The sequence below is a fragment of the Molothrus aeneus genome, chromosome 14 (genome assembly GCF_037042795.1).
Source record: "Molothrus aeneus isolate 106 chromosome 14, BPBGC_Maene_1.0, whole genome shotgun sequence".
Classification (NCBI taxonomy): Eukaryota; Metazoa; Chordata; class Aves; order Passeriformes; family Icteridae; genus Molothrus; species Molothrus aeneus.
This window is the reverse complement of record NC_089659.1, coordinates 14,706,675-14,728,105: the sequence shown is the minus strand read 5'-3', so window position 1 is coordinate 14,728,105 and position 21,431 is coordinate 14,706,675. Positions and strand designations below refer to the sequence as shown.

Genomic DNA, 21,431 nt, shown 5'->3' with positions numbered 1-21,431 from the left:
GGGCTGTGGAGGCTGTTTGGTTCTGGGGGGTGATGATCTCAGTGCTCACTTGATGATAAATAATTCACTCCTTTGGATTCTCTGCCCTTGGTGGTTGTAGCTTCTGTCATCTCATGTTCTCAGCCCTTTGCACTAATTAATCCTTAATTTTTTTAGAAAATAAGAGCGATGTAGAAGCTCCACTTCAGACCACACTTCCCTTACCAGTGTGTGTTGTGACCCAGCCTGAAGCTGGAAGCAGTTACAGCTTTGCCTCCTCATCTCATGAACAAAAAAACCCCAAACAGGTGGGAGGATCAGACTTTCACAGACACCCGGGGCTGACACTTCCGTGGTGAGCTGAGCAGGGCTGCTGCTGCTGCTGCTGCTGCCCGTGAGCAGCCCGGGGGCACAGGAAGGGCTCTGTGCTTATCAGATCCGTCTGTGAGCTGCCTTCCCTCCTGTTCCCCCAGTTCCCCTGCTGCTCAGGGGGCACAGGGCACTGCTGCATCCCTGGAGGATGCTCCAAAGCCACGACTCCTCCTTTCCCCCCATCTCCAAGCGTTTGCCATGGTGAGGCTGTGCTGGTGGAGGTGGCTGAGCACAGCCTGCCCTGCACTGCTGCCTGCTGGGGCATTTCTCAGGCCCTGTTTTTCTCCTTGATTGAGGGAAAACCAAAAAGTGAGCTGCCCTCTGAGGCAATGACATTACCACATTTTTTCTCTATTATTTTATTCTCATGGTTTCACACAACCAAATCTTTTTTCTAAATCAGATATTTGGCCACAGCTGTAGATGGTGTCGATCAAATTCTCAGAGTTTATCACCCCAAAGGGTGCAGCTCCTCTGCCCTGACTTTACTGGCAGCATGAACCAGGCACTGCCCTAATGGATTCAGCTTATTTTTGGTCATGATGTTTATCAAAACATCTCTGACAAGATTTTAGCTTTTTATTTTTGTGTTGGATGGTGTGGGCTCATATTTGGGTCACTCTCTGGAGGTTGTTTTTAATTTTTGAGGCCTGAGGAACAGAATCCAGCAGTGCCAGGGTGCTCTGTGTGTGCTCTGTGTGTGCATGAGCTGGGTCTGAGGCTCATTTTTAACAGCAAAGTGAAAAAGGAAGTAAAAAGTGCAGTAAATTGTGTCAAAGCTGCCTAACCCCAGCAGGAAAATCTAACGAGTTACAGAGAAACGGGGACTCTGCTCAGGATGTTGAGCAACCATGTGACAAAACAGCAAATAAAACAGTGCTGGTAAAGGAAAAGATGTGAGAGAGAGGACAAAAATTCTGCTTTGGTAGGAGAAGCTGTAAATCAGCCCTTTCCATGGCAAAAGGAGATCTCTGGGGTTCCATGGATGGCTCATGGTGGTGGCAGAGGATGAGGAGGGCGCTGGAAATGTTGGAGGACACAGGGCAGGAGGTGTCTGGGGGCTCTGAGGTCTGTGAGATGTCACCAGCCCCGGGGCTGGGGCACAAATCCTGCAGAAGAGGAGGAGGAGAGGGCAGGAGGGAGGGGCACCCAAAGGTGCCACCATGGGATGGCTCAAAGCAGCAATGACATGGAGCTAAACCAGGGAATTCATCAGCACCAGAACTCAGGGGCTGTTGGGGGTTCAGGCTGGTGGCCAGGGAGGGGAGGGGGCTCTGATCCCATCAGGGAAGGGAAGGGAAGGGAAGGGAAGGGAAGGGAAGGGAAGGGAAGGGAAGGGAAGGGAAGGGAAGGGAAGGGAAGGGAAGGGAAGGGAAGGGAAGGGAAGGGAAGGGAAGGGAAGGGAAGGGAAGGGAAGGGAAGGGAAGGGAAGGGAAGGGAAGGGAAGGGAAGGGGGGCTGTGCCAGCTGCCACATGCTGCAAGGGCAGCTCTGAGTTTCAGCATGCACAGAAAAAGCCCAAGGCAGCCTCTGGGTCTCTTCTCACGGTGCCCGGGGGGATGAGAGGTTTTGATGAGAGGTTTTGCAGCTGCTGCTGGGCAGGGAGCCCAGGGGAGGAGATGGAAACGGGGCAGGGTTGGAGCTCACCCAGAACTCTGCTTCTCCTGACCCTGCACCCTCAGCCACCTTGTGCCAGGTGTGAGGAAGGCTTCCAAAACGCTCACTGCTCATTCTCAGCAGCTCAAGCTCCCCAGGCATCCCTCAAAGCACCCCTGAGGCTGCACTCTTGCCACCATGGCTTTCCTTTGGCCCAGCAGGAATTAAAGCTGATTCTGTGCCCAGGAGCCACCTGGCACTTCAGCCCAGAGCCAGCCTGGTGAGGGCATGGGCAGAGAGCTCAGGGCTTTGCTGCACAGTGATAACAACCAGAGGAAACTCTTCCTGCAGAATAAAGGGGATATTTGGGGGTTTGGGCATTTTTGTTCTCAGTTACACTCTCATTCCGATTCCCATTCCAGTGCTGCAGACCAGATTATTCAGATTATTTTAGAATATCCTGAGTTGGAAGGGACTCCTAAGGATCATTGAGTCCAGCTCGTGGATCCTGAGACACTAAAAATACAGAGCATGGCAAAAATACCCACAGCATGAAAATCCACCTCCTGCTAACCTAAGGAACACCTCGATCCTGCAGTTGTTGGTGGCAGCATCCCCAGGGGCTGTGAGACCTCAGTGTGGCCCCAGCAGAGGCCACCTGGAGCAGAGGTGCCCTGGGGGAGGGCAGGAGGTGTCCCCCGAGTTCATCTCGTGTCTCCAACCCCGACCATTGCGCTTCCTGTAAAAAGAGATAATTAACACTCATTTGAATAAGGGGCAGGGGGGAAGGTGCTGCTGCACCCACAGGATATTCTGGGTGGAAAACTTCAGCTGCTTGAGGTTTCTGTCTCTGAACGATTTCTGAACTTCTGACACCACTTTATGTAACAACCTTTTCCCCTCAGGGGCTAAAAGTGACTCTGGGGGGGCTTGGACAGGGCCACCCTGGTCCCCTCCCATGGTGGCCAGAAGGGACAGGGATGGGCTGGATTCCTGCAGTTGCAGGAATTCCCATTATCCTGGGAAACCTGACCCTTGACTTTCCTCCCCAGTGCAACAGGAAGAGTAAAATAATTTCAGAGAAGTATCGAAAATGTTCTGCAGGTGCTCAAGAGGCATCAAATCCAGGTGCTGCCACATGTTCATGTGTGATGGTGATGCAGGGGGGAGAAGGAGTCAGGAATTACATTTTAAAAACATTTTTAGAAATTATTATTTTATTATATACAACAGGAAATATAAAAATAAATACTTTTTTGTCATTGTGAATGTGGTTTCCATGAATTATCAGTGCTTGCTCAGCCATCAGGCACTGGCTCAGATTCCTGTAGGGAAGAGGTGGTGGAGTTTGCTTTTATTATATGAAAAAGTTTTTGAAAATAAAACAAACTTGTGTTCTGACACTCTCTCTGGGCTTCACATCATTTTCCTACAATGTGTATTTCCCTTATATAAATTATAAAACAACATTTGCATAAATAAAAAATGATGCTGTCACAGAAAAATAACATTTTACAAGAAGGTGCAAATGAAGTACCAAAGTCAAGCCTGAAGTCTCTTTGGTTTGAATTTAAAGCAAATATTAAAACAACATCCACCTTTGAGCCTTTATTAAAAATCTCCCGTGGCACCTTTGACTTTGCTTCCAGGGAGTTCCCATTACAGCAAACTTTGGAAAGGCTTGGATCCTCTGTTGGAATCCTGCTGCTGTTAATGGGGAGTGGATGTGATGGCTGTGGGTCAGTTATCAGTGAAAGGGAAATAATTTGCCCCATTTTTGGTGAAAAGAGGACCTGAAAGGCTTGATGGACACCTGGCTTGAATAAATACCCTCCAAACACAGCCCCATGGTTCAAACCCAAGGCATGGCTCTAACCCTTGTCTTTGCACCCAAAAGTGGGAACTGATGGCAGAAAAATAGTGTGTGGAAGCTTCCCTGGCTGTGTGATTTGGGGTGGTGGCATCTGCTACACCCCCCAATGAGGCTTCATTAATTATTTAAATGGGAAGTCCTTTGGGGCCACCTTCTGCTCCTCACTCCATGCTCAGCGTGGCTGGAGCAGGCTCTGGGCACTCTCTGGAGAATCAGTCTCTGATGAATTGTCTTGTGCTTCAGAAACAGAGAATATTGTGGCATCCAGTGGCATTTAGGATCAAATTCCTTCTGCACAGCAAGACTCCAGAATCTTTGCTGTTTCTTGCTGACCAGGATGTGGCTGGGTGACGCCATGGGTGACAAAGGGGTGTGGGTCACCTCTCCCATGGGTCCATGACCTTCTGCTGCCCAGCTGAGGAATGGAAATGCTCCTATTTCTATTCAGAGAAAATGTGCACCTGAAGTATTAAATCAACCCATTTTTGGTCAGGTTTGGGTATTTTTGAGGGTGGGAGTTGTTTGTTTTGTTCACCAAAAGCAGAAGTTTCAGTTGTTGTTCTCAGTGTCCTGAGGGAAAAATTGTGGCAAAGGCCAAAATGTAATGAATATTGGGAGCGCTGGGAATCAGTATTCCGTGGTGTCCTCCCCAAGCACATCCCTGGAGTGCCTCCTGCCATAGCTGAGGTGCTGGAGCTGGATGCTGTCCTGCAGGTCCTGCCTGGAGAGGCGCCTCCTGAACTCGTCTGTGGTGAAGTAGTAGATGATGGGATCCACGCAGGAGTTGAGGCTGGCGAGGCACAAAGCCACGGCGTGGAACACCGAGATCTGCACACAGCCCTGCTGGATCTGCCCCGTTTTCACAAAGAAATCCAGAGGGAAGCTGATGTGGTAAGGTCCAAAGCAGATCAGGAACACCAGGGCGCAGGTGAGGATCATCTTTAAAGCTTTCTTCTTCTCACCCAGGTCCCGGGAAGCAGAGTGCCTCTCTTTTAGTGATAAGATTGTCTTCCAGGAGCAGTACAGGATGATGAGCAGAGGGGTGACAAACCCCACCAACTCCCCTATGGTCATCAGCGTGATGGAGGTGGGGAGGTCGAGTTTCTTGATGGGAAGATCCACAAAACAGGTGTTTTTATCCTCCTGGTGCTGCATCCTGAGGAGTGGGAAAGGCAGGCAGCCAACACAGACCACAACCCAGCCCACGATGCTGATGTAGACATCACAGACACGCCTGCAGTCACTGAATTTGAAGGGGTGCATGAGGAACAGGTACCTCCTCACGCTGATGCACACCAAGAAGTAGATGCTGGCATACATATTGACATACTTCAGGTAGAAGCAGAGCATGCAGAGACCTCCTCCGAACTCCCACGTGCCCGTCAGGTAGTAAAAAATCCTCAGGGGCAAGGACAGCACCTGTGACAAGTCAGCAATGGCTAAATTGATCATAAATATCACGGCCCTTTTAGTCTCTTTCATGTAGCCATAGAAGACCCACAAGGCCAGGGTGTTCCCGATGAGCCCGGGGATCAGGATCACTGTGTAGGTGATGGCGTAGTAGGGCTTGAGGTCTGTGTCGCTGCAGTTGGAGCTGCTGTTCATGGTTGTGCTCCGGCTCCGTGCTCAGCCCCGGCATCGTCACGCGTCCATCCCGCCTGTGCTGCAGCCAGGGGGGCTCAGGATCCAAAGGGAACAGTCCAGCTCTGGAACCGTGGGGGAGGCTCCGCTCACCGGCTCATCACGGGGAGCTTTGGCACGGGGGGAGTTAATTCCAGTGCCCTGCTCATTGGTCAGAGCTCGCTGGGGTCACCTGCGGGGTGGGCAGGAGGGATCCATGCCGGGAAAAGCATTGCTGTGCCCAAGAGGACAGTTCCTCGCCAGAGCTGTGTGTCTGTCACCTTTTGGGTGGCATTTCAGCATCTTCTCTCAGCACAGGAGTTCAACAGCTGATGTGGCCCCACGGCTGGAAGACAGAAAGGTGCAGTTGGAGCATTGCTGGGAGACAGGGGAGGAACAGAGCAAGAGTTCTGGGAAAAGCTGGAGCTCTCTCCAGCAGAGATCTGTGTGGCTTTGGTGGTGATCAGCTCTTCTGCTGCCCAGCAAGCACCATGCCCTGTCCAGTGGAGTGCAGAACCACCAAGGAATAAATATAAATCTTCTTCATGTTCTACGACAAACCTGGGAGTGTTGCTCTTTCTGTGTCCCAGCACGTGGTCAGTGCCAGACCTGCCTCTCTCCCTGGGGATATTCTCACCTCCCAAAACCTCCTGAGGGGAGCACTCCCCTGGCTTCCCAGGAAAGCCCTCAGAACATCCCCACCCTCCCCAGCTGCAGGTGCAGAAGGAAATCTGCTCCTGGTGTAACCCACGTGCTCACAAACCTTTCCCTTAGTGCAGCCACCGCCGCTGTGTCCTGGGGTGGAAGTGCCAGGTCAGTGACTTCCACCAAACCAGGGTCAACTTCTAAAAACAGGGTCAAAACCAGGTTCATATTTTAAAAATAGGGCATAAACCATCCTTTGCAGAACTACCTGCATTTGATTCAATCTGACTTCCTCACAGCTGCTTTTTCTAAGCCTGTCCTTACCCATTGTGCACATCGGGGGCTGTTGGTAACACCAGAGCTGGTACTAAGGAGGCTGGAGTTGGATTTTATTTAAAATTGCAAGCCAAACAGGTGATGTTATCTGAATGTGTCAGACACAAAAAACCTCAGCCAGATCTGATAAATCTAGAGGAAATTCGGATCTCTGCCCAAACTGTCTCAGGTTTGCCTTTGGCTTCCACATGAAGAATTATCCTGCAGGTCTAAGTGGGAGAAGTTTGTAGGTGCCAACCCAGATGCCAAAGACACATTTACTTAATTTAAAATGTTTGAATGTTTTTAATTTAATTTTTTTAAATTTTAATTTTAAAGGTAAAATGACATCTGCTGCAGCACCTGCTGGTTTTTTTCCAGTGCTTAGGTAAAAAATGTGAACATTATTTAGTGATGGTCAACACTTACTGGTGTGATGGCACTGAAACTTTGAAGTAGTTTTGGGTGGAAGCAGAAAATCTGCCATAAAAGGAAACATGCCTATTTTTGTATTTTCTCTCACCAAGGAGACTGAGATGTCTTCCTTCCTTCCTTTTAAAGAGGAGCCATCTAAGTCAAGCAGCGGGGTAAAATGGCTTGTGAAATGATCCAGTTATGCTCCAGAAGTGACAATTAATAATATTTTTATTTTAACAGTTTTTCTTATCAATTTAAACCAGCTTGTCTCTCCTCTCCTGCTGGCAGAGGCTCCACTGAGGAAGACTCGATCCAACTCCTTTTCCCCTGGCTGCATTCCCAGGTGGGAAAATCCACCTTAACTCCATCTCTGGGCCGTGGGGCACACAGAGGGAAGGACAAAGTGCACCCCCAGCCCTTCCACACGTGCACATCTTATTTTTCCTGCTGCCCCTCAGCTCCTGCCCTTCCCCATCCCCATCACACAGCAACTTTCCTGCAACTCCATTCCCTGTCCCCTCCAGCCTGGCCCTGGGGCAGGGAGGCGTTTTCAGGACTTTCTGCCTCTCCCTGTGGCACGAGGGGTCCCCAGAGCTCAGCTGAAGGTGGGGAGCAGCGAGGGGGCTCAGCCAGGGCACCCAGAGGCACCCTCAGGGCTGTGGAGGGGGTGTAAAAACTCAGCAATGTGAGAAACGGTGCTTTGGAAATCCCAAGAAGCAACATCACAGAGTTCAGCCCCATGTGCTGTGTAAAAAACCAGCAGGATGCTAAAAACATCTCCAGAAAGAGGAAATTTGGGTTTGCATGCTCTGTGCTTGCTTCCCCCTCACTGTGAGGGGGCGGGTGAGAGACTCTCCACAGGCACAGCCTCCTTCTCCCCAAGAATAGTTTTACAGCTTTTCCCCCTGTTTTTCCATGGGTACCCCCCAAATCAGCCACGTTGGGGCCCTGGATGAAGATTTGTGCCTAATGAGTCAGAGCAGCAGGTAAGAGTTGCAGGCAGCCTAAAATCAGTTTGTTAGAGCTGGGTACATCCTGGGTAAAGCATTTTCCATGTGCTGGAGGACAGCTGGGTATCCATCTGCTCCATGAGAACCCTGCAGGAGCTGGGGCTGTGGGAGCAGCCCCTTACCCTGCTGACAGCTGGGCTCTGCCCCTCAGCTGAGTCTCATCAGAAATCATCAACCCTCAGCAGTGCTCAGGCTCCTGAGGCTGCTTAGGGGTGTCCAATCCTCGTTAGCAAATCCTGGGGGTTTAACCCACAGCAGCTCCTAAACCCAGCTGGGCGGGGAGAGGCTTTGGGAGCAGCTCCTGGCTGGGCTGGGTTTGTGGGTGCTCTCCCTGCTGCTGCCTTGTGCCTGGAGCCCTCTCAGAGCTGGGATCATCTCCTGCTCCTGCCCAGAGCCAGGTGATGGATCAGCCTGGATGGATCCTCCTGCTCCTGCCCAGAGCCAGGTGATGGATCAGCCTGGATGGATCCTCCTGCTCCTGCTCCTGCCCAGAGCCAGGTGATGGATCAGCCTGGATGGATCCTCCTGCTCCTGCTCCTGCCCAGAGCCAGGTGATGGATCAGCCTGGATGGATCCTCCTGTTCCTGCTCCCACCCAGAGCCAGGTGATGGATCAGCCTGGATGGATCCTCCTGTTCCTGCTCCCACCCAGAGCCAGGTGATGGATCAGCCTGGATGGATCCTCCCCCAAGCCCTGCCCTTGCTGCTGGCCCAGGTGAGCAGGGGGTGCTCAGTCCCCTCGTGCTCAGGGTGAGGATGTGTTTAAGAACACAGAAAACCTGTGATGGGGGTGACAGGGGCACAGCAGCAGCACCCTGGTGTCCCCTGCTCACTTACCCTCCTGGGGGAGCTGGGCTGGGTTGAGCCTGGCACCTCTCTTGTGTTTTTCCTTCTTCTCCTCCACAACCTAAAATAAAAGCAGAACGTGCACAGGGGAAACATCAAATGGAAATTCAGTTTCCTGTGAGAGTGAAGACAGGGTGAGGGTGGCTCTGTCCCTCCAAAAGGGCTCTGTGGTGAGGGGAGAGCTGGCCCAGGGGTGGCCTGGGCTTCTCCCAGTGCCCGCTTTGTTCTCTGGCCTGCCTTGGCAGGAAGCAGAATTTACAAGGTATGAACTGAAAATAGAAATGCTAAAACCAGAAACTGAATGTTGTATGGGGTTGGTTTTTTTTGTTCTTTTAACAAATGACAGAAGGCCTTCTCTGCCTTGAAGTAGTTTCCTGATAGATATTTGGGATTTATCTCTGTCTCCATCAGAGCGATATTCCCCCTTGCTGTGCTAACTAAATTCCAAGAATATGAAGGGAAAAAAATAAATGCTCTGGTTTAATGCCATGTGAAATACTCTGCTTTTGCCTTTTAATCCTTTGCAAAAGCTCTTGTCCTCCTTTGTTAATATTTATCCTGGTTAAGAAGGGAAAATAACCAGGAGCAGCAGCGCTGTGTGTCAGCCTAATCCCCCACCCTCCTTGTGCCTTCCTGGCACACTCTGATATCCCTGAGAGATGTTTCTGGCACTAAAGTCGTGAATTATCCCCCCAAACCATCAGCACTTGGCCCCAGGGATGCAGAGCCATGTCCCTGTGCTGTGATAACCCCGTCCTCTTCCTGGTTCTTGCAGTCAAATGGAAATTGGCCCATGGAAAATCAGTGGTACCACTTGTGAGGAACAGAGCACTTGGGAAAACTCATGGGACAAACAGGGAGAGACAAACCCAAGGAAAATGTGGGAATTGGGTCAGTTTATCCCTGTGCAGGGGGGATGGGGCTGCGTGGCCTCAAGGGCCCCTTACAGACCAGTCCCATCCCAGGGGCTGCTGGGTTTGCAGAGGCTGAGAATCGCTGGAGTTGGGATTAATTCTTAAATTCAGCTGCTCACTCAATGATAGCAGAAAACACAGCTTGAAACTTCAAGGCTGGGTGTTTTAGCTTCAGCCATCCCCCTGCTCTCATTCGGATGCTCCGAGCATCCCATGGGCACACACGGGAGCTCTTCAGTAAATGAAGTATTATCTCTTCAATAAATGAATATAGCTGGGCTTTGCATCTCCTCCCTTCTACCTATTTACTCTGGGACTTACACCAGGTCTGTGGCGAAGGCAGGACCCCCCTTAGCTGTCCCTGGGCTGTCCCATCTCGGCAGAGCCTCACCAAATCTCCTGCACAACAACCAGAAAAAGCCCACCTGAAGCCCCCCAGCGTGACCCGAAGGAAACCAGGACAGAGGAATCCCAGCCCTACCTTTGCTGCCCGCCGGCTGTCCCGGCGCGTCCCCGCGGGGCTGCAGAGGTCCCCACGGCGGGTCCCTCCCTCGCCGTGCAAAGCAAAAGCGCAACTGGCGGGGAGCGGCTGCGCCCTGGGGAGCGGGACGGGCACGGCGGGGCCCCGCTCCGGGCTGTGCCTGCCCCGGTCCTGCCGGGCATCGCCCGCTGTCCTCCCCCTCCCGTGCCTTTACAGCTGTTTGCGAGGGTGCTGATGCTCTCGGGGGGCTTTGGGAGCTGTCGCTGCGAGGTTGGTGTCACCCCAGCCGCTGTTCCTGCTGCCAGGGGTGGGCTCAGAGCCCCAACTCAGCTCCTGGGGACAGGGACCTGCTGCCAGGGATGGGGTAGGAGCCCCAACTCAGCTCCTGGGGACAGGGATCCGCTGCCAGGGATGGGCTCAGAGCCCTAACTCAGCTCCTGGGGACAGGGACCTGCTGCCAGGGATGGGGTAGGAGCCCTAACCCAGCTCCTGGGGACAGGGATCCGCTGCCAGGATGGAGTAGGAGCCCTAACCCCGCTCCTGGGGACAGGGACCTGCTGGCAGGGGTGGGCTCAGAGCCCCAACTCAGCTCCTGGGGACAGGGATCCCCTGGCAGAGCCCCTCTGGGACAGGCGTGGAGCTGAGGCTGAGGGAATGAGGATTCATCCATTATTTTCCTTCCCCAGGGCAAGGCTCCTTCCCTCTCACCTGGGTGTTTGCACCCCTGTGCTGCAGTCCCTGCTCCCAGGGATTCGGGGGCATTTAGGGTCCCCCCGAAGCTGATCACGGGCACATTTGGGCTCCCCAAAAGCAGCTCTCCGCGCTCATTTCTGTTTCATTCAGGGGATTCCCACAGCTCTCATGGACAAACAGAGTGAGAGCCAAGGGCTCTTCTTTCCCAAACGTGAGCTGGTGTCACCTACAGCCACATTCCCGGGCCACCGCGGTCCCCGGCCATCGGCAGAGGGCAGAGCTGGCTGCGCTTTGAGTTTGAGCAGCAGCACTTCCCTGCTTATCCAGCGGAGGACTCCAGCCCAAGGAACATCAACAAGAATTCTTGTTAAGGGAGCAATGATTCGGTTGGTTAATTTGGAAAAGTGACTTTGCAAATTATTTCCTGAGAAGTTCTGCAGAGATTTGCGACTTTTTAATTTGCATTTATTAATTTTTCTTACACATCTTCCCAGGAGAACAGCATATATTATATATATTATATTACACCTAGTCCTTTAAAGCATCGTTGTTTTACTCATATCACAATTCCAGCTTAGAGTTTGTAGCTCTCTACACTCCTTTTTATGGTGGTTTACAGATTAATGGCTCTTACAGCCTCACAGGGCACAGGGTTTGTCACCCTGTGATGACAAACACCCTCTCCAAGGCTCTGTGGACCACATCTCCCAAAAATGCAGCTGTGTGCCTGTTCCAGCAGCTGATGCTCCTGCTGGTTAAAGCTTCCAGCTTTATTCTGAAGCTGCTGATGACTTGATGGGCTTTAATTAACGTGGGAGCCAGAGCTTTCAGCACTGAGGGATCTTCTGTGCAGAGTTGTGCCTGTGGTGCAGGGCTGGGTTTTGGACTGGTGTTTTTGGGCTGGCAGTAGTGGGGGTTGGGGTTTAGTGCTGAAGGGGGGTTCTGTGGAGCTGGGGTGTCACTGAGCCCTCAGAGGAGGATGCTGCCTCAGCTCACATCAGTTCTGGGGTGTTTCCCTAATTTCAGCAGGATCTGGGATGTGAAACCTTCCCAGCACCTCCCACCAGCTGCCTCTGCCATGCCCTCATTCATTTCCCTCTCCCCAAAACTGTGTGATGTGACACCCCGGGATCCCCAGGCTCTCCACCAGCATTCCCCTGTGTGACCCTGGCACTCCCTGCCTCCCACAAGGATTGAGGGGGATGGTTTGGAGGTGACTTTAATAGACAAGAAAATTGAGGCCAGTCCCAGGAATCGTCAATCCCTTGTGGCTAAGCAGCACCCAGGCTTGGGGATGGGCTCCTTTGCTTTCCCACTCCAGCACACAGTGGATTCTCTGCTTCACTGCCATTTCCATAGCAATCAGCCTGGTTAGGGGAAGGCAGAGCCTGAGCTTGGGGCAGGGAGTGGATGTAGGGTACTGAGGGAGGTTTTGTCTCAAAACCACCTTGCAGGGCACCCCAAATCCTCTTTTGCTGGTGCCACGCTGTGTGCATTGTCACTGGCATCCATCCCATTTCCCATCACTCCAGGAGCCTTCCTGGGCTGTGGGGTGGGAATTGAGTGTGCCTTTACTAGCAGGCAAGTGCCAGTCTCTGAGTTCTTCTGTCCCCAGGGAAAACTCTGGCTGGACCTTCCAATCTTGCTGCAGTTGAGGCCAACAAAACTCAGGAGGTTTTGGAGCTGGGCATCAAATCTCAAAGCAATTATTTTACAGCATAAAGTAAAATTTTAAAATTGTATTTTTCTCTTGTATTGATTATATAGTTTTTCCTTTGCTTACAATTGTATCTTACAAGAATTGGAAGTTCTCCGTTTTTCTAAGCTTGTGCTTCACGACCTTGCAGAAACTCCTCAGAGAGAACCAGCTGAGGTCTTTCTGATCTGCACTGCCTGTCTTTAATAGCAATAATTCCTGGGAAGAGGTTGTCTGTCTGCTCTCCACGTGGCTGGGGCTGTCCCAGGGGAAAGGAGCGTGTCTGGAAAGGGGGAGCAAGCACAGCTCCATGGATGCAGCTCCCAGCACCTGCAGGGCTCACGTGGAGCCAGGGATGCAGCCGTGCTGCAGACACCAGGCTGAGGGCTAGAACTGCCGGGTTTCCCTGTCCTGTGTGCCTGCAGCAGGGAATTCTCTTGAAAAACCAAAAAATCCCTGCAAAAGGAGCAGGGCCGGGCGATGGCGTGGCAGAGTCTGCCGGGAAGGATGTGCTGGCTGTGCCGGGATGAGGCTTTGGCTGCTCCCTGGAATGCTGAGCGCCCTCCCAGTGCTGAACCCTGCCATGGCATCCACGCAGAATTCCCAAATCCTCTCCCCCGTGCCTCGAACAGGACCCTGGAGCATGGGAGGGGTGATGGACACACCTGGGGCTGTCACACGTTGCTGTCCCACCACACCCCAAACTTGGGCTATGCAGGGTGTTGCTGGCTGAGCACACGAATCGAAGAATTGGATTTGGGTCTGATGAAATCATGGCTGTCTGTAAAACAGCTCCCTGGCTTGGAGAACCACTCCCTGGCTCGCCTGGGTTTGAAGCAGCAAAATTCTCCTTGAGTGTGTTGGAGCTGTACTCGGGGTTGGAGCTGTTGGTGTTTGTTCCCTTGCCAGGGACAGCACTTCCCCTCTCCAGCACGAGGTGGGTGGGTGGAGAAGCTGCCCCTTGCCAGCAGTGGTGCCAAAAGTCAGGAGAGGTTCGATTGTGAGGGCTCCACAGAGGCTGAGTGGTTTTCCAGAGGCAAAGTCACTTTGGGGCTGGGCTGGGACCATGTGGTCATGGAGAGAGGATAAAGGTATTTTTAGCTAGGAGAAAAGCAGCTCCCCTCCCTCCCTGTGGGGCCCTAAAAAGTGCTGTGCAAGGGACAGCTTGGATACTCCCAAGTACTGCATAATTTTAGGGATATGTAAGTGTAGGTTTTGATGGGATTTTGGGAAAAAATTCTTCCCTGTGAGGTCACTCCCAACCCAAACCATTCCATGATCAACCTACAACTGATAAAGCAGGAGCCTGGCAGGCACTGGAAGAGCAGGAAGCACCAGTTTGTACTGGAAAAGGATGTTCCTTCAGGGACTGATTCACAGAAAACCCAGCAAAATCTCTGCTATCCAGCGTGTCCACCCTGCAAGGGATTTTTCTGCTGCTTGAGGCAGGCACAGCCTGAGGGAGGGTTTGCTCTTAAATCTCCATGTGACATTAGGGAGAGTTTTGGGTTTGCTCTTTCCTGTTCTCTGTTTGGAAGGGGCAAGCTGTGTTGCAGAAATGTCAGAAAAGCAATCTGAAAACAAACTGGCAAAGTCCCAGTGGGAACTGGAGCTCCTGGGAAACCTGGAGCTGGTGCTGCCAGTAACGTTGGAGCCACAATCCAGGATCTGCTGTTGCTCAGGGCGGGCTTATAAATGACCTGTCCATGGTCATTCAGGGCCACCTGGATGTCCAGCCCAGCTCCTCAGGGTTGTGCTATTCCCAAAACACCCGGGAAAGCCACAGTGCTGGTGAAGATCCTGCTGGTGTGGCTTGTCCTGTCTGTGGGAGCTGCCCTGAGCCAGTCCTGGCATCGGTGAGGTTTTATTGGATTTCCTGTTTTGCCTCCACACTCTGCTGGGTTTGGGCCATCTGAAACAACATTTTTCCAGCCCTGAAAGCTCTTGTTTTCCCCCCAAGCAAACAAGGAAAACATGGCCTTTTGTTATTTATGTTTTTTGTGAGAGGAGGAGGAGATTTGGGACAGAATGAGCCCCGGGGCAGCGGCTTTTCTGCCTGCTCCTGGAGTTTTCTGCCTGACTCTGGCACACTTTAAGTACCAAAGCAAACTCTTCCAGTTTGTCTGGATCTCCCATTTGGTCTCCCCCATCCAGCCTCAGCATCCATTCTGTGCTTCCCAGAAATGCTGCATGGGGTGGAAATGTGCATCCAATCATGGGAAAAGCTGTTTTCTATTGAACCCTCTCTGCCTACGTTTACTTAAAAAATACTTGAGGGTTTTCAGGGAGGAGGAGACCTCAGAATCCCTGCACTGGCCACTCTTCAAGGCTTCTCCAAGCCCCAGACTTGGGTGTCCCCCCCAGATTGTGTCACTGCTCTGAGAGATGTGGAGCATAATGAGAACATTTCCAAGCACACAAAATAATACTTATAAAGCTTGAATACGCATTGGGATCATTTTATTTCTCAGAGTTTGAAGCTTTCAGGGAGTACTGGAGTAACTTTTGTAAATTTTCTCAGTACCCACTGAAGGTTGGGATGGTTTTTGGTGTTCAAAGCAAAACTGAAAGTTTGGATAATATCTTCATGTGCAACCACACACGTCAGCAACATGACAAATAACACAAGACTCCCAAGAACAACACAAGAGACACCAATGACATGTCCCTGTTTTTGCAGCTCACACCAGAGCTCTGTGAGTTCATGTGCCCTGTGATGTGTCACATCTCCCTCTTTGCTTGTGGCATATCTATCATAATTTGTCTTCCAGATATTGATTCCCCATAATTAACCAAGCCACTCCCAGGAGCCAGGTGGATCCTTCTGCTCAGCTCTGGGTGCCTTTTCCAGCAGCATGAGCTGAGCCCAGTTTGTTGAGCCCTCTCTTATAACACTGATGTGATATAGGTTAATACTCTGCTTGGTTGCAGTCCAGATTAGGCTGCATTGGACCCAGGTGATTGATTTTTGTAGTGGAAAATGTTCAGTTTACGTGGAGATAATGAACTGTCCTGATCCAGAGCCCTGTGTGAGCATGGTGGATGCTCCAGGTGATGGTGGCTGTAGGTACCCAGGATCAGGGCTGAAATCCCCAGAGCTGTGCCAAGGCTGAGCCTCTCACTCATAGCTCAGGGTTCAGAAGGATTCCCAAAATGGCAAATCTGCAGAAGCACTGAAACACCTGAAATGAGGCACCTGAACCCACTGCAGTTCAGCCATTGGCATCAACAATGGCTTTTGAGGGGATGGAAGCCAACAGTCCCCAGCTGCAACAGCACAACCAGCAAATCTTTTGGCACCACAACGTCCTCATGGATCAGGTCCTGCCATCTGCGGCACACAGGGACAATTCCAGACGGATCTGGACAGCAGAGCAGTCCTCACTGCGGCTCTGAGAAGCCCCTGCATGGACAGGGCTCTCACGAGATGGACTCCAGCAGCAGCTCATCGGGTGGCACAGTGGGGATGTCCATGCTGTTTATTTGGCCAAAGAACTTGGGAAGAGACCAGAACTTGAGGCGGGGGAGATTCCTCTTCCTGACGCGAATGTCGTGGGCGGTGTCGGTGCCAGAGGCGCTGCTGCGGCGGGGCGGGAGCCGCGTCCTCAGGGCCACGCAGCCGTGGCGCAGCAGCTGTGCCTGGAACTCGGAGGTCATGAAGTAGTAGAGGACGGGGTCCAGGCAGCAGTTGAGGCTGGCCAGGCACAGGGAGATGGGGTGGAAGCGCAGCGTGCTCCGGTGCAGGGCGCAGTCCCGGATGACGTTCTCGATCACCATCATGAAAAAGGGGAAGTTGATGTGGTAGGGGGTGAAGCAGATGAAGAAGACAGCGGCGCACATGAGGACCATCCTCAGGGCCTTCCGCTTCTCTCCAGCATCCTGCAGCGCCGTGGGGCCCTCCCGCAGGGAATGCCACATCCTCCACGTGCACCAGGCGATGGTGCCGAAGGGGATGACGAAGCCAAACAGCTCCGCCACCGTCACCAGCGCGATGGCGGCCCCGGGGCTGAGCTGCTTCACACCCAGGTCCGAGAAGCAGCTGTTGATGGAGTTGGACAGGGCTGGGCTCCTGACGATGATGAGGGGCAGGCAGGCAGCCCCCACCAAGAGCCAGACCAGGGCGCTGATGGCCACGTCGTAGCGGCGCTTCCAGCCCTTGGCTCGGAAGGGGTGCAGCAGGAACAGGTACCGCTGGATGCTGATGCAGCTGAGGAAGCAGATGCTGGCGTACATGTTGAGGTACTTCAGGTAGAAGCACACCTGGCACAGGAAGCTCCCGAAGGGCCAGGTGTGGTTGATGTAGTAGTAGGTGCGCAGGGGCAGCGAGAGGACGTGGGCCAAGTCGGCCACGGCCAGGTTGATCATGAAGATGACGGCTTTGCTCTTCCTGCTGAGGAACCGGCACAGGACCCACAGGGCAGCGCTGTTGGCCAGGAGCCCTGGGATGAAGATGAGGGTGTAGGTGGTGGCATAGAGGGTGGACTGGAAGGACATCTGGGGGTCGGAACAGTTCCTGGAGGACACGTTACTCTCCATCCTGGCCGGGTCTCTTCATTCATGAGGTGGTCACAGCAGAGGAAGGGGTCCTGGAGTGGGTAAAAAGATGCTGTAAAGCCAAAATCTCTCCATGGAGTCAGTGTGCTTTAGGACAGAAGAGTCAATTGTGTGCAAGTCAGTGTGTGTGTGGGGAAGGGTGACCCCACTCCCAGGGAGCGATTCCAGGCATCCTCCACCCTCTCCTTGCAGAGGTGCTCTGCGGGATCTCGTGAGATGCCCCAATTACAGTGAATACCCTGAGCTCTGTAACATTCATCTCTTGATTGCCAGAGAGCTTCGGCAGCTCCCAGGGTTTTCCAGAACCACTTTTATTTTATCAAGTTTCCCATCACACTCTGTCAAATTGGTGCTGTACATATACAAGCAATTTCAGCTGGACTGTAAATAAATAGGGATTTGAAATGGATTTAGACACTGTCTTTGCAGATCTGCGTAGGGATCTAATGTGAATCAGCAGCAAAGGCAATAATTAACATCCCCAGGCAACTGAGGCCAGGGGAGAGCTGCAGACAGATCCATCAGCTCTGGCTCCAGAGTTAAGGCTGGATTTATAAGTTAATAACTGGCCGAACACACGCCAGTTGCTCTGCTGGCCCTGCTAACTCAATTCCGGCACTCCCGGCACATTGTGCAGGCATCGTGCTGGAGCAGCAGGAATTATCCCTCAGCAGCAGGAATTATCCTTCAGCAACTGCTCAGGACATGCAGGGAGATAAATACAACTCCTTTCTAGTTAAAGTAGAAATTCTTCTCCTCCGTTTACCCATGCCAGCTCACCCAGTGCTGAGGGGATTTATTAGGGGGTCATGGGGAGTTCAGGTGCTCCTGCTGCTCTCTGGAGAGGTGATAGATTTTTGCCATTCATGAGCAGATCCCATGGGAAAGAATCTGTTCTTTTGGGAAGAGGGGATTTGTCAGCATCAGGATACAAACCCACGGGTGGCAGCGTCATCTGTAACAAACAGTGGCATTTTCCCCTTGGAAATGGAGCCCGTGAGAGGTGGGCAGCCTGCCCTGCCCTTCCCTGCCTGGAGCTGGGGCTGGCAGAGCCCTCAGCACCTCCTGTCACTGTCACCCAACCCCTCATCAGCAGTAATTAATTAAGAAGTAGCCACAGTGCTGTTTCCCAAAGCCTGGTGTTTGTCACAGGGATGGATTTCCAGGAGCAAATCCATCCCAATGCTTCAAGTTACAGGATGAAGTCTCCTCCATCCTGCTCTTCCTCACCTGGCCAGCTCTTTGGTGGGGTTACCATATTTTCAGGATCAGGAGGAAATCATAATTTTAGATATTTCATATTTTTATATGCAGATAAATATCTAAAATACAGCCCTGGTCTCTCGGCTGGCTGCCCCCCAGCCTCACCTCTGATGTCAGCAGGGCCAGTGCTCCCACCCTACTTTCCAAACTGAGCCTTTCCCAATCTGCCTTCCTGCTTTTCCTTGTTTTTCCAGTGGAATTGGGCTGCTGAGTGAGGGCACCTCTCAGTTGCCGACTGTGCCAGAGGTTTGTGATTGCTCCACTGAGTTGGGAAAGGCAGGGGAGAGTGGACATCTGTACTGAGGGAATACTGGGAAACAGGTCTTTGGTCCCTGCAGGATCCCTTTGCTCCTCACCTGCCCAAAAATCCATCAGGGACTTGTGCCCTTTGCACTCAGTCTGTTTAAGCCAGGGAAAGGGGTGGCAGGAGTTGTCTTCACATCCCTGCAGAAAATAGAGAGGGGAAACTGCCAGGGAGCGTGGGGATGCAGCTGTCCCCAGCTCCTGGCACAGCTGTCCAGTGACAGAGGTGGCACTTGGTGTGGGCTCATGGAAGGGGTCGCAGAGCCCCCGGTGTCCCTGCCACACAACTCAGCCCAAATCCTTCACCTCCTCCATGGGGAGCCTCCCTGCTGCTTTTCTCCACGTTTTTCACTTTTCCTGGGAGCACAGGAGCGCCTGTTCCTGGTGGGAGGGCTGGCTGGCACTCCTGGTACCCAACACGGCTTTGGAGGGCACTGGCAGGAAAGCAGCAGAGATCCCCACCCTGGGCGGGGGTCAGGCCAGGCTTGTTCACTACAACAATTGCTGGGAAGGTGGAGTTGTACATTTTTTATTGTTTTCCAGTTTTCCCTTTGCCCCATGTCCCTCCAGCTTCCCCCTGCCTTGCTGGGGGTGTCGGGACAGAGATGCTCTGTCTGGAGTTTGGTTCAGTGCCTTTATAAATCTTCTATAAAATATTCCTGACGTTCTTTGATTATTTTCCCATTTCATCCATGCATGGATTTAAACACAGGCAGGAGCAGGGAGTGTTTTTTTTTGGCAAGGCTGAGTTTTAATCAGCTGAAATTCCACGAGGGAGCCCAATATCAGTGCCCGAAAAGCCAGAGCACCGACTGTGGATGCAGCCCCGCCATTCATTAAACATCAAATAACTGCAATTAATTAGGAGTCCAAGGCAGCTCTCAGAGCACCCGGGGCTGATTTTTGGAGTGTTCCTGGAGGCGAATGTGGCTGGAAACCGCCCGGCTCCTGTGAATCAGCCCGGGCCCCACCCAGCCCCACACCACCGGGGTGTTCCTGCATTTGCTGCTCCCGATCCATTGGCAAACTCGCCCTCATCTTTTCCATGGGCTGTTCGGACAGCCCAGGCTAAAGCTGAACTCCAGGCATGGCTGGGGAGAGCCCTCCGAGCTGGGGGATGGGGGCAGAGCTGCCTCCCTTCAGTGCTGGGATGCTGGAGGGAAAAGCAGGCTTGGGAAAAAAAAAATTAAAATAATAATAAATCCACTTATGGCTTAAAATGAGGTCTTGGTTTAAGTAGTGGAGTTTTCTGGCTCTGGGGTTGTAAGCAATGATTTTGTTTGTTTAATCTAGACACTAATAGGAAATGCGTAAATAGAGCTGGTCGCTGATGGCAGCCTCTGTCAGTAAGGACAAAATTGAGGTTTTTTTGCCTAAAACAGCCTCTCCCCATGTCCTCCCCCACACCACAGCCTGTCCCAGGCACCGACTCCCTTCACCCACCCTCGGAGACCAATTTGTGGGCACAGCAGAAGTGGCTGAGAGTGTTGCGCCAGCTGCTGCCCGATAACCATCTCTTGAAGAACTGCAAAGAAATGATAAAGTTGCTGAAACTGCGCCGGTTTCATTCTTCTGAAGAAAAGAGCAGAAATGCCACTCACCTTGCTGTGCTTCCCATGCTCCGGGGGGGTCATAGCCGTGCTAGGGAGCAGGAGCAGCCGGCGTCCTGCTTTTATTTCCCACTGCTTTTCTCAGCAATCCCAGCGCCTCCTCGATCAACTTCCACATGGTTTCGGAGCGCTGGAATCTTGCCGGCATCTGCAGCCCGGTCCGGTGGCTGCAGAACAGGAAATCCTGTATTTTGTTTCTCCTCTCCACACCAAATGTGTGCAGTTAATGACGTTAAAGGCGCTGGGAAGGCGATGACGTCGTTTGGTGGCAGTGCCCTGGGATGGACACCAGGGATTTCTGTCGCCGCTGGGCACAGGGGCAGTGGGAGGGGATGGTGCCCTTCCCTCCGGCTGCTCCCGCTCCTCTCCACGGTCACTTTGCCCGGGAGGAGCTGTAAAATACAGGAGCAGCCTGAAGGAAAACCGAGCACTCTGCCAGTGTAAGTTACTGGAAGGGAGTAATTTTCCCTCATTTTCTTGGAAGCTTGGTTAGCCTCAGACTATCAAGGCTGCAGACTAAAGCTGGAGGGTTTGGACTTTATTCCTGACATAATGTGATGGTTTAAGGTGGAGATTTCCCCAAAAATGCTGTTGTTTAAAAAACCTATAATGTGCATCATTCCCAATCTTTTTCTTTAATTCCTTTAATTCCCTTCCTATAGATATATGCACATATAGAGCATTTTAAGCTGTTTTTCTGCCTGCTGAGCATGACTTCTTTTCTGCATGGCCAAAGAAGTGATGTAACTTTATGGTGTGACTTCTGAGCTGCCTCTTTTCCAGCTGAGCAGTTTTACTTGATATCCAGGGTCACAGCTCACAGCCCAGGGCTTGTACAGATAATTTGGCCATCGGCAACTTTCCCTTCCTGGAGGTAACATAAAAATAGAAATATTCCTACCCTATTTTTTGTGAATGGTTCTGTAACCACACAAAATTAATGTGAACAGAACTGTGGAAGAGAAATGAAAGGAGGAAGATCTTACAAACTTATTAGCAGTTCAGGGGCTGGGGTCAGGAGTGCACCAGAGCTGTGCCACTCACTCAGCTGCCAGGTCTCCTTGTGCCCAGAAATCACAGAATCTGAGAGTGATTTGGATTGGGGACCTTAAAGACTCTCTGATTCCAACACCCCGGCCATGGGCAGGGACACCTCCCACTATGCCAGGTTGTTCCAAGCCCTGTCCAGCCTTGGACACTTCCAGGGCTGGGGCAGCCCCAGCTTCTCTGGGCACCCTAAATCCCC

The 21,431-nt window shown here is 52.1% G+C and overlaps 2 protein-coding genes across 2 annotated transcripts; both read right to left on the bottom strand.

Annotated features, from left to right (window-relative positions):
- Nucleotides 1-3,498: 3,498 nt before the first annotated feature.
- GPR174 (G protein-coupled receptor 174) lies at nt 3,499-8,721 on the bottom strand. Its single transcript, XM_066559597.1, has 2 exons — nt 8,663-8,721; nt 3,499-5,785 (listed from the first exon to the last, which is right to left on the bottom strand). Exon 2 carries the CDS (start codon nt 5,422-5,424, stop codon nt 4,447-4,449), a length of 978 nt encoding a protein of 325 aa, XP_066415694.1. The 5' UTR covers nt 5,425-5,785; nt 8,663-8,721; the 3' UTR covers nt 3,499-4,446.
- A 6,177-nt stretch (nt 8,722-14,898) lies between these two features.
- On the bottom strand, nt 14,899-20,357 carry LOC136562598 (putative P2Y purinoceptor 10). Its single transcript, XM_066559522.1, has 2 exons — nt 20,177-20,357; nt 14,899-17,041 (listed from the first exon to the last, which is right to left on the bottom strand). The coding sequence occupies exon 2, from the start codon at nt 16,989-16,991 to the stop codon at nt 15,876-15,878; it is 1,116 nt and encodes a 371-aa protein (XP_066415619.1). The 5' UTR covers nt 16,992-17,041; nt 20,177-20,357; the 3' UTR covers nt 14,899-15,875.
- Between the last annotated feature and the right edge of the window lie 1,074 nt (nt 20,358-21,431).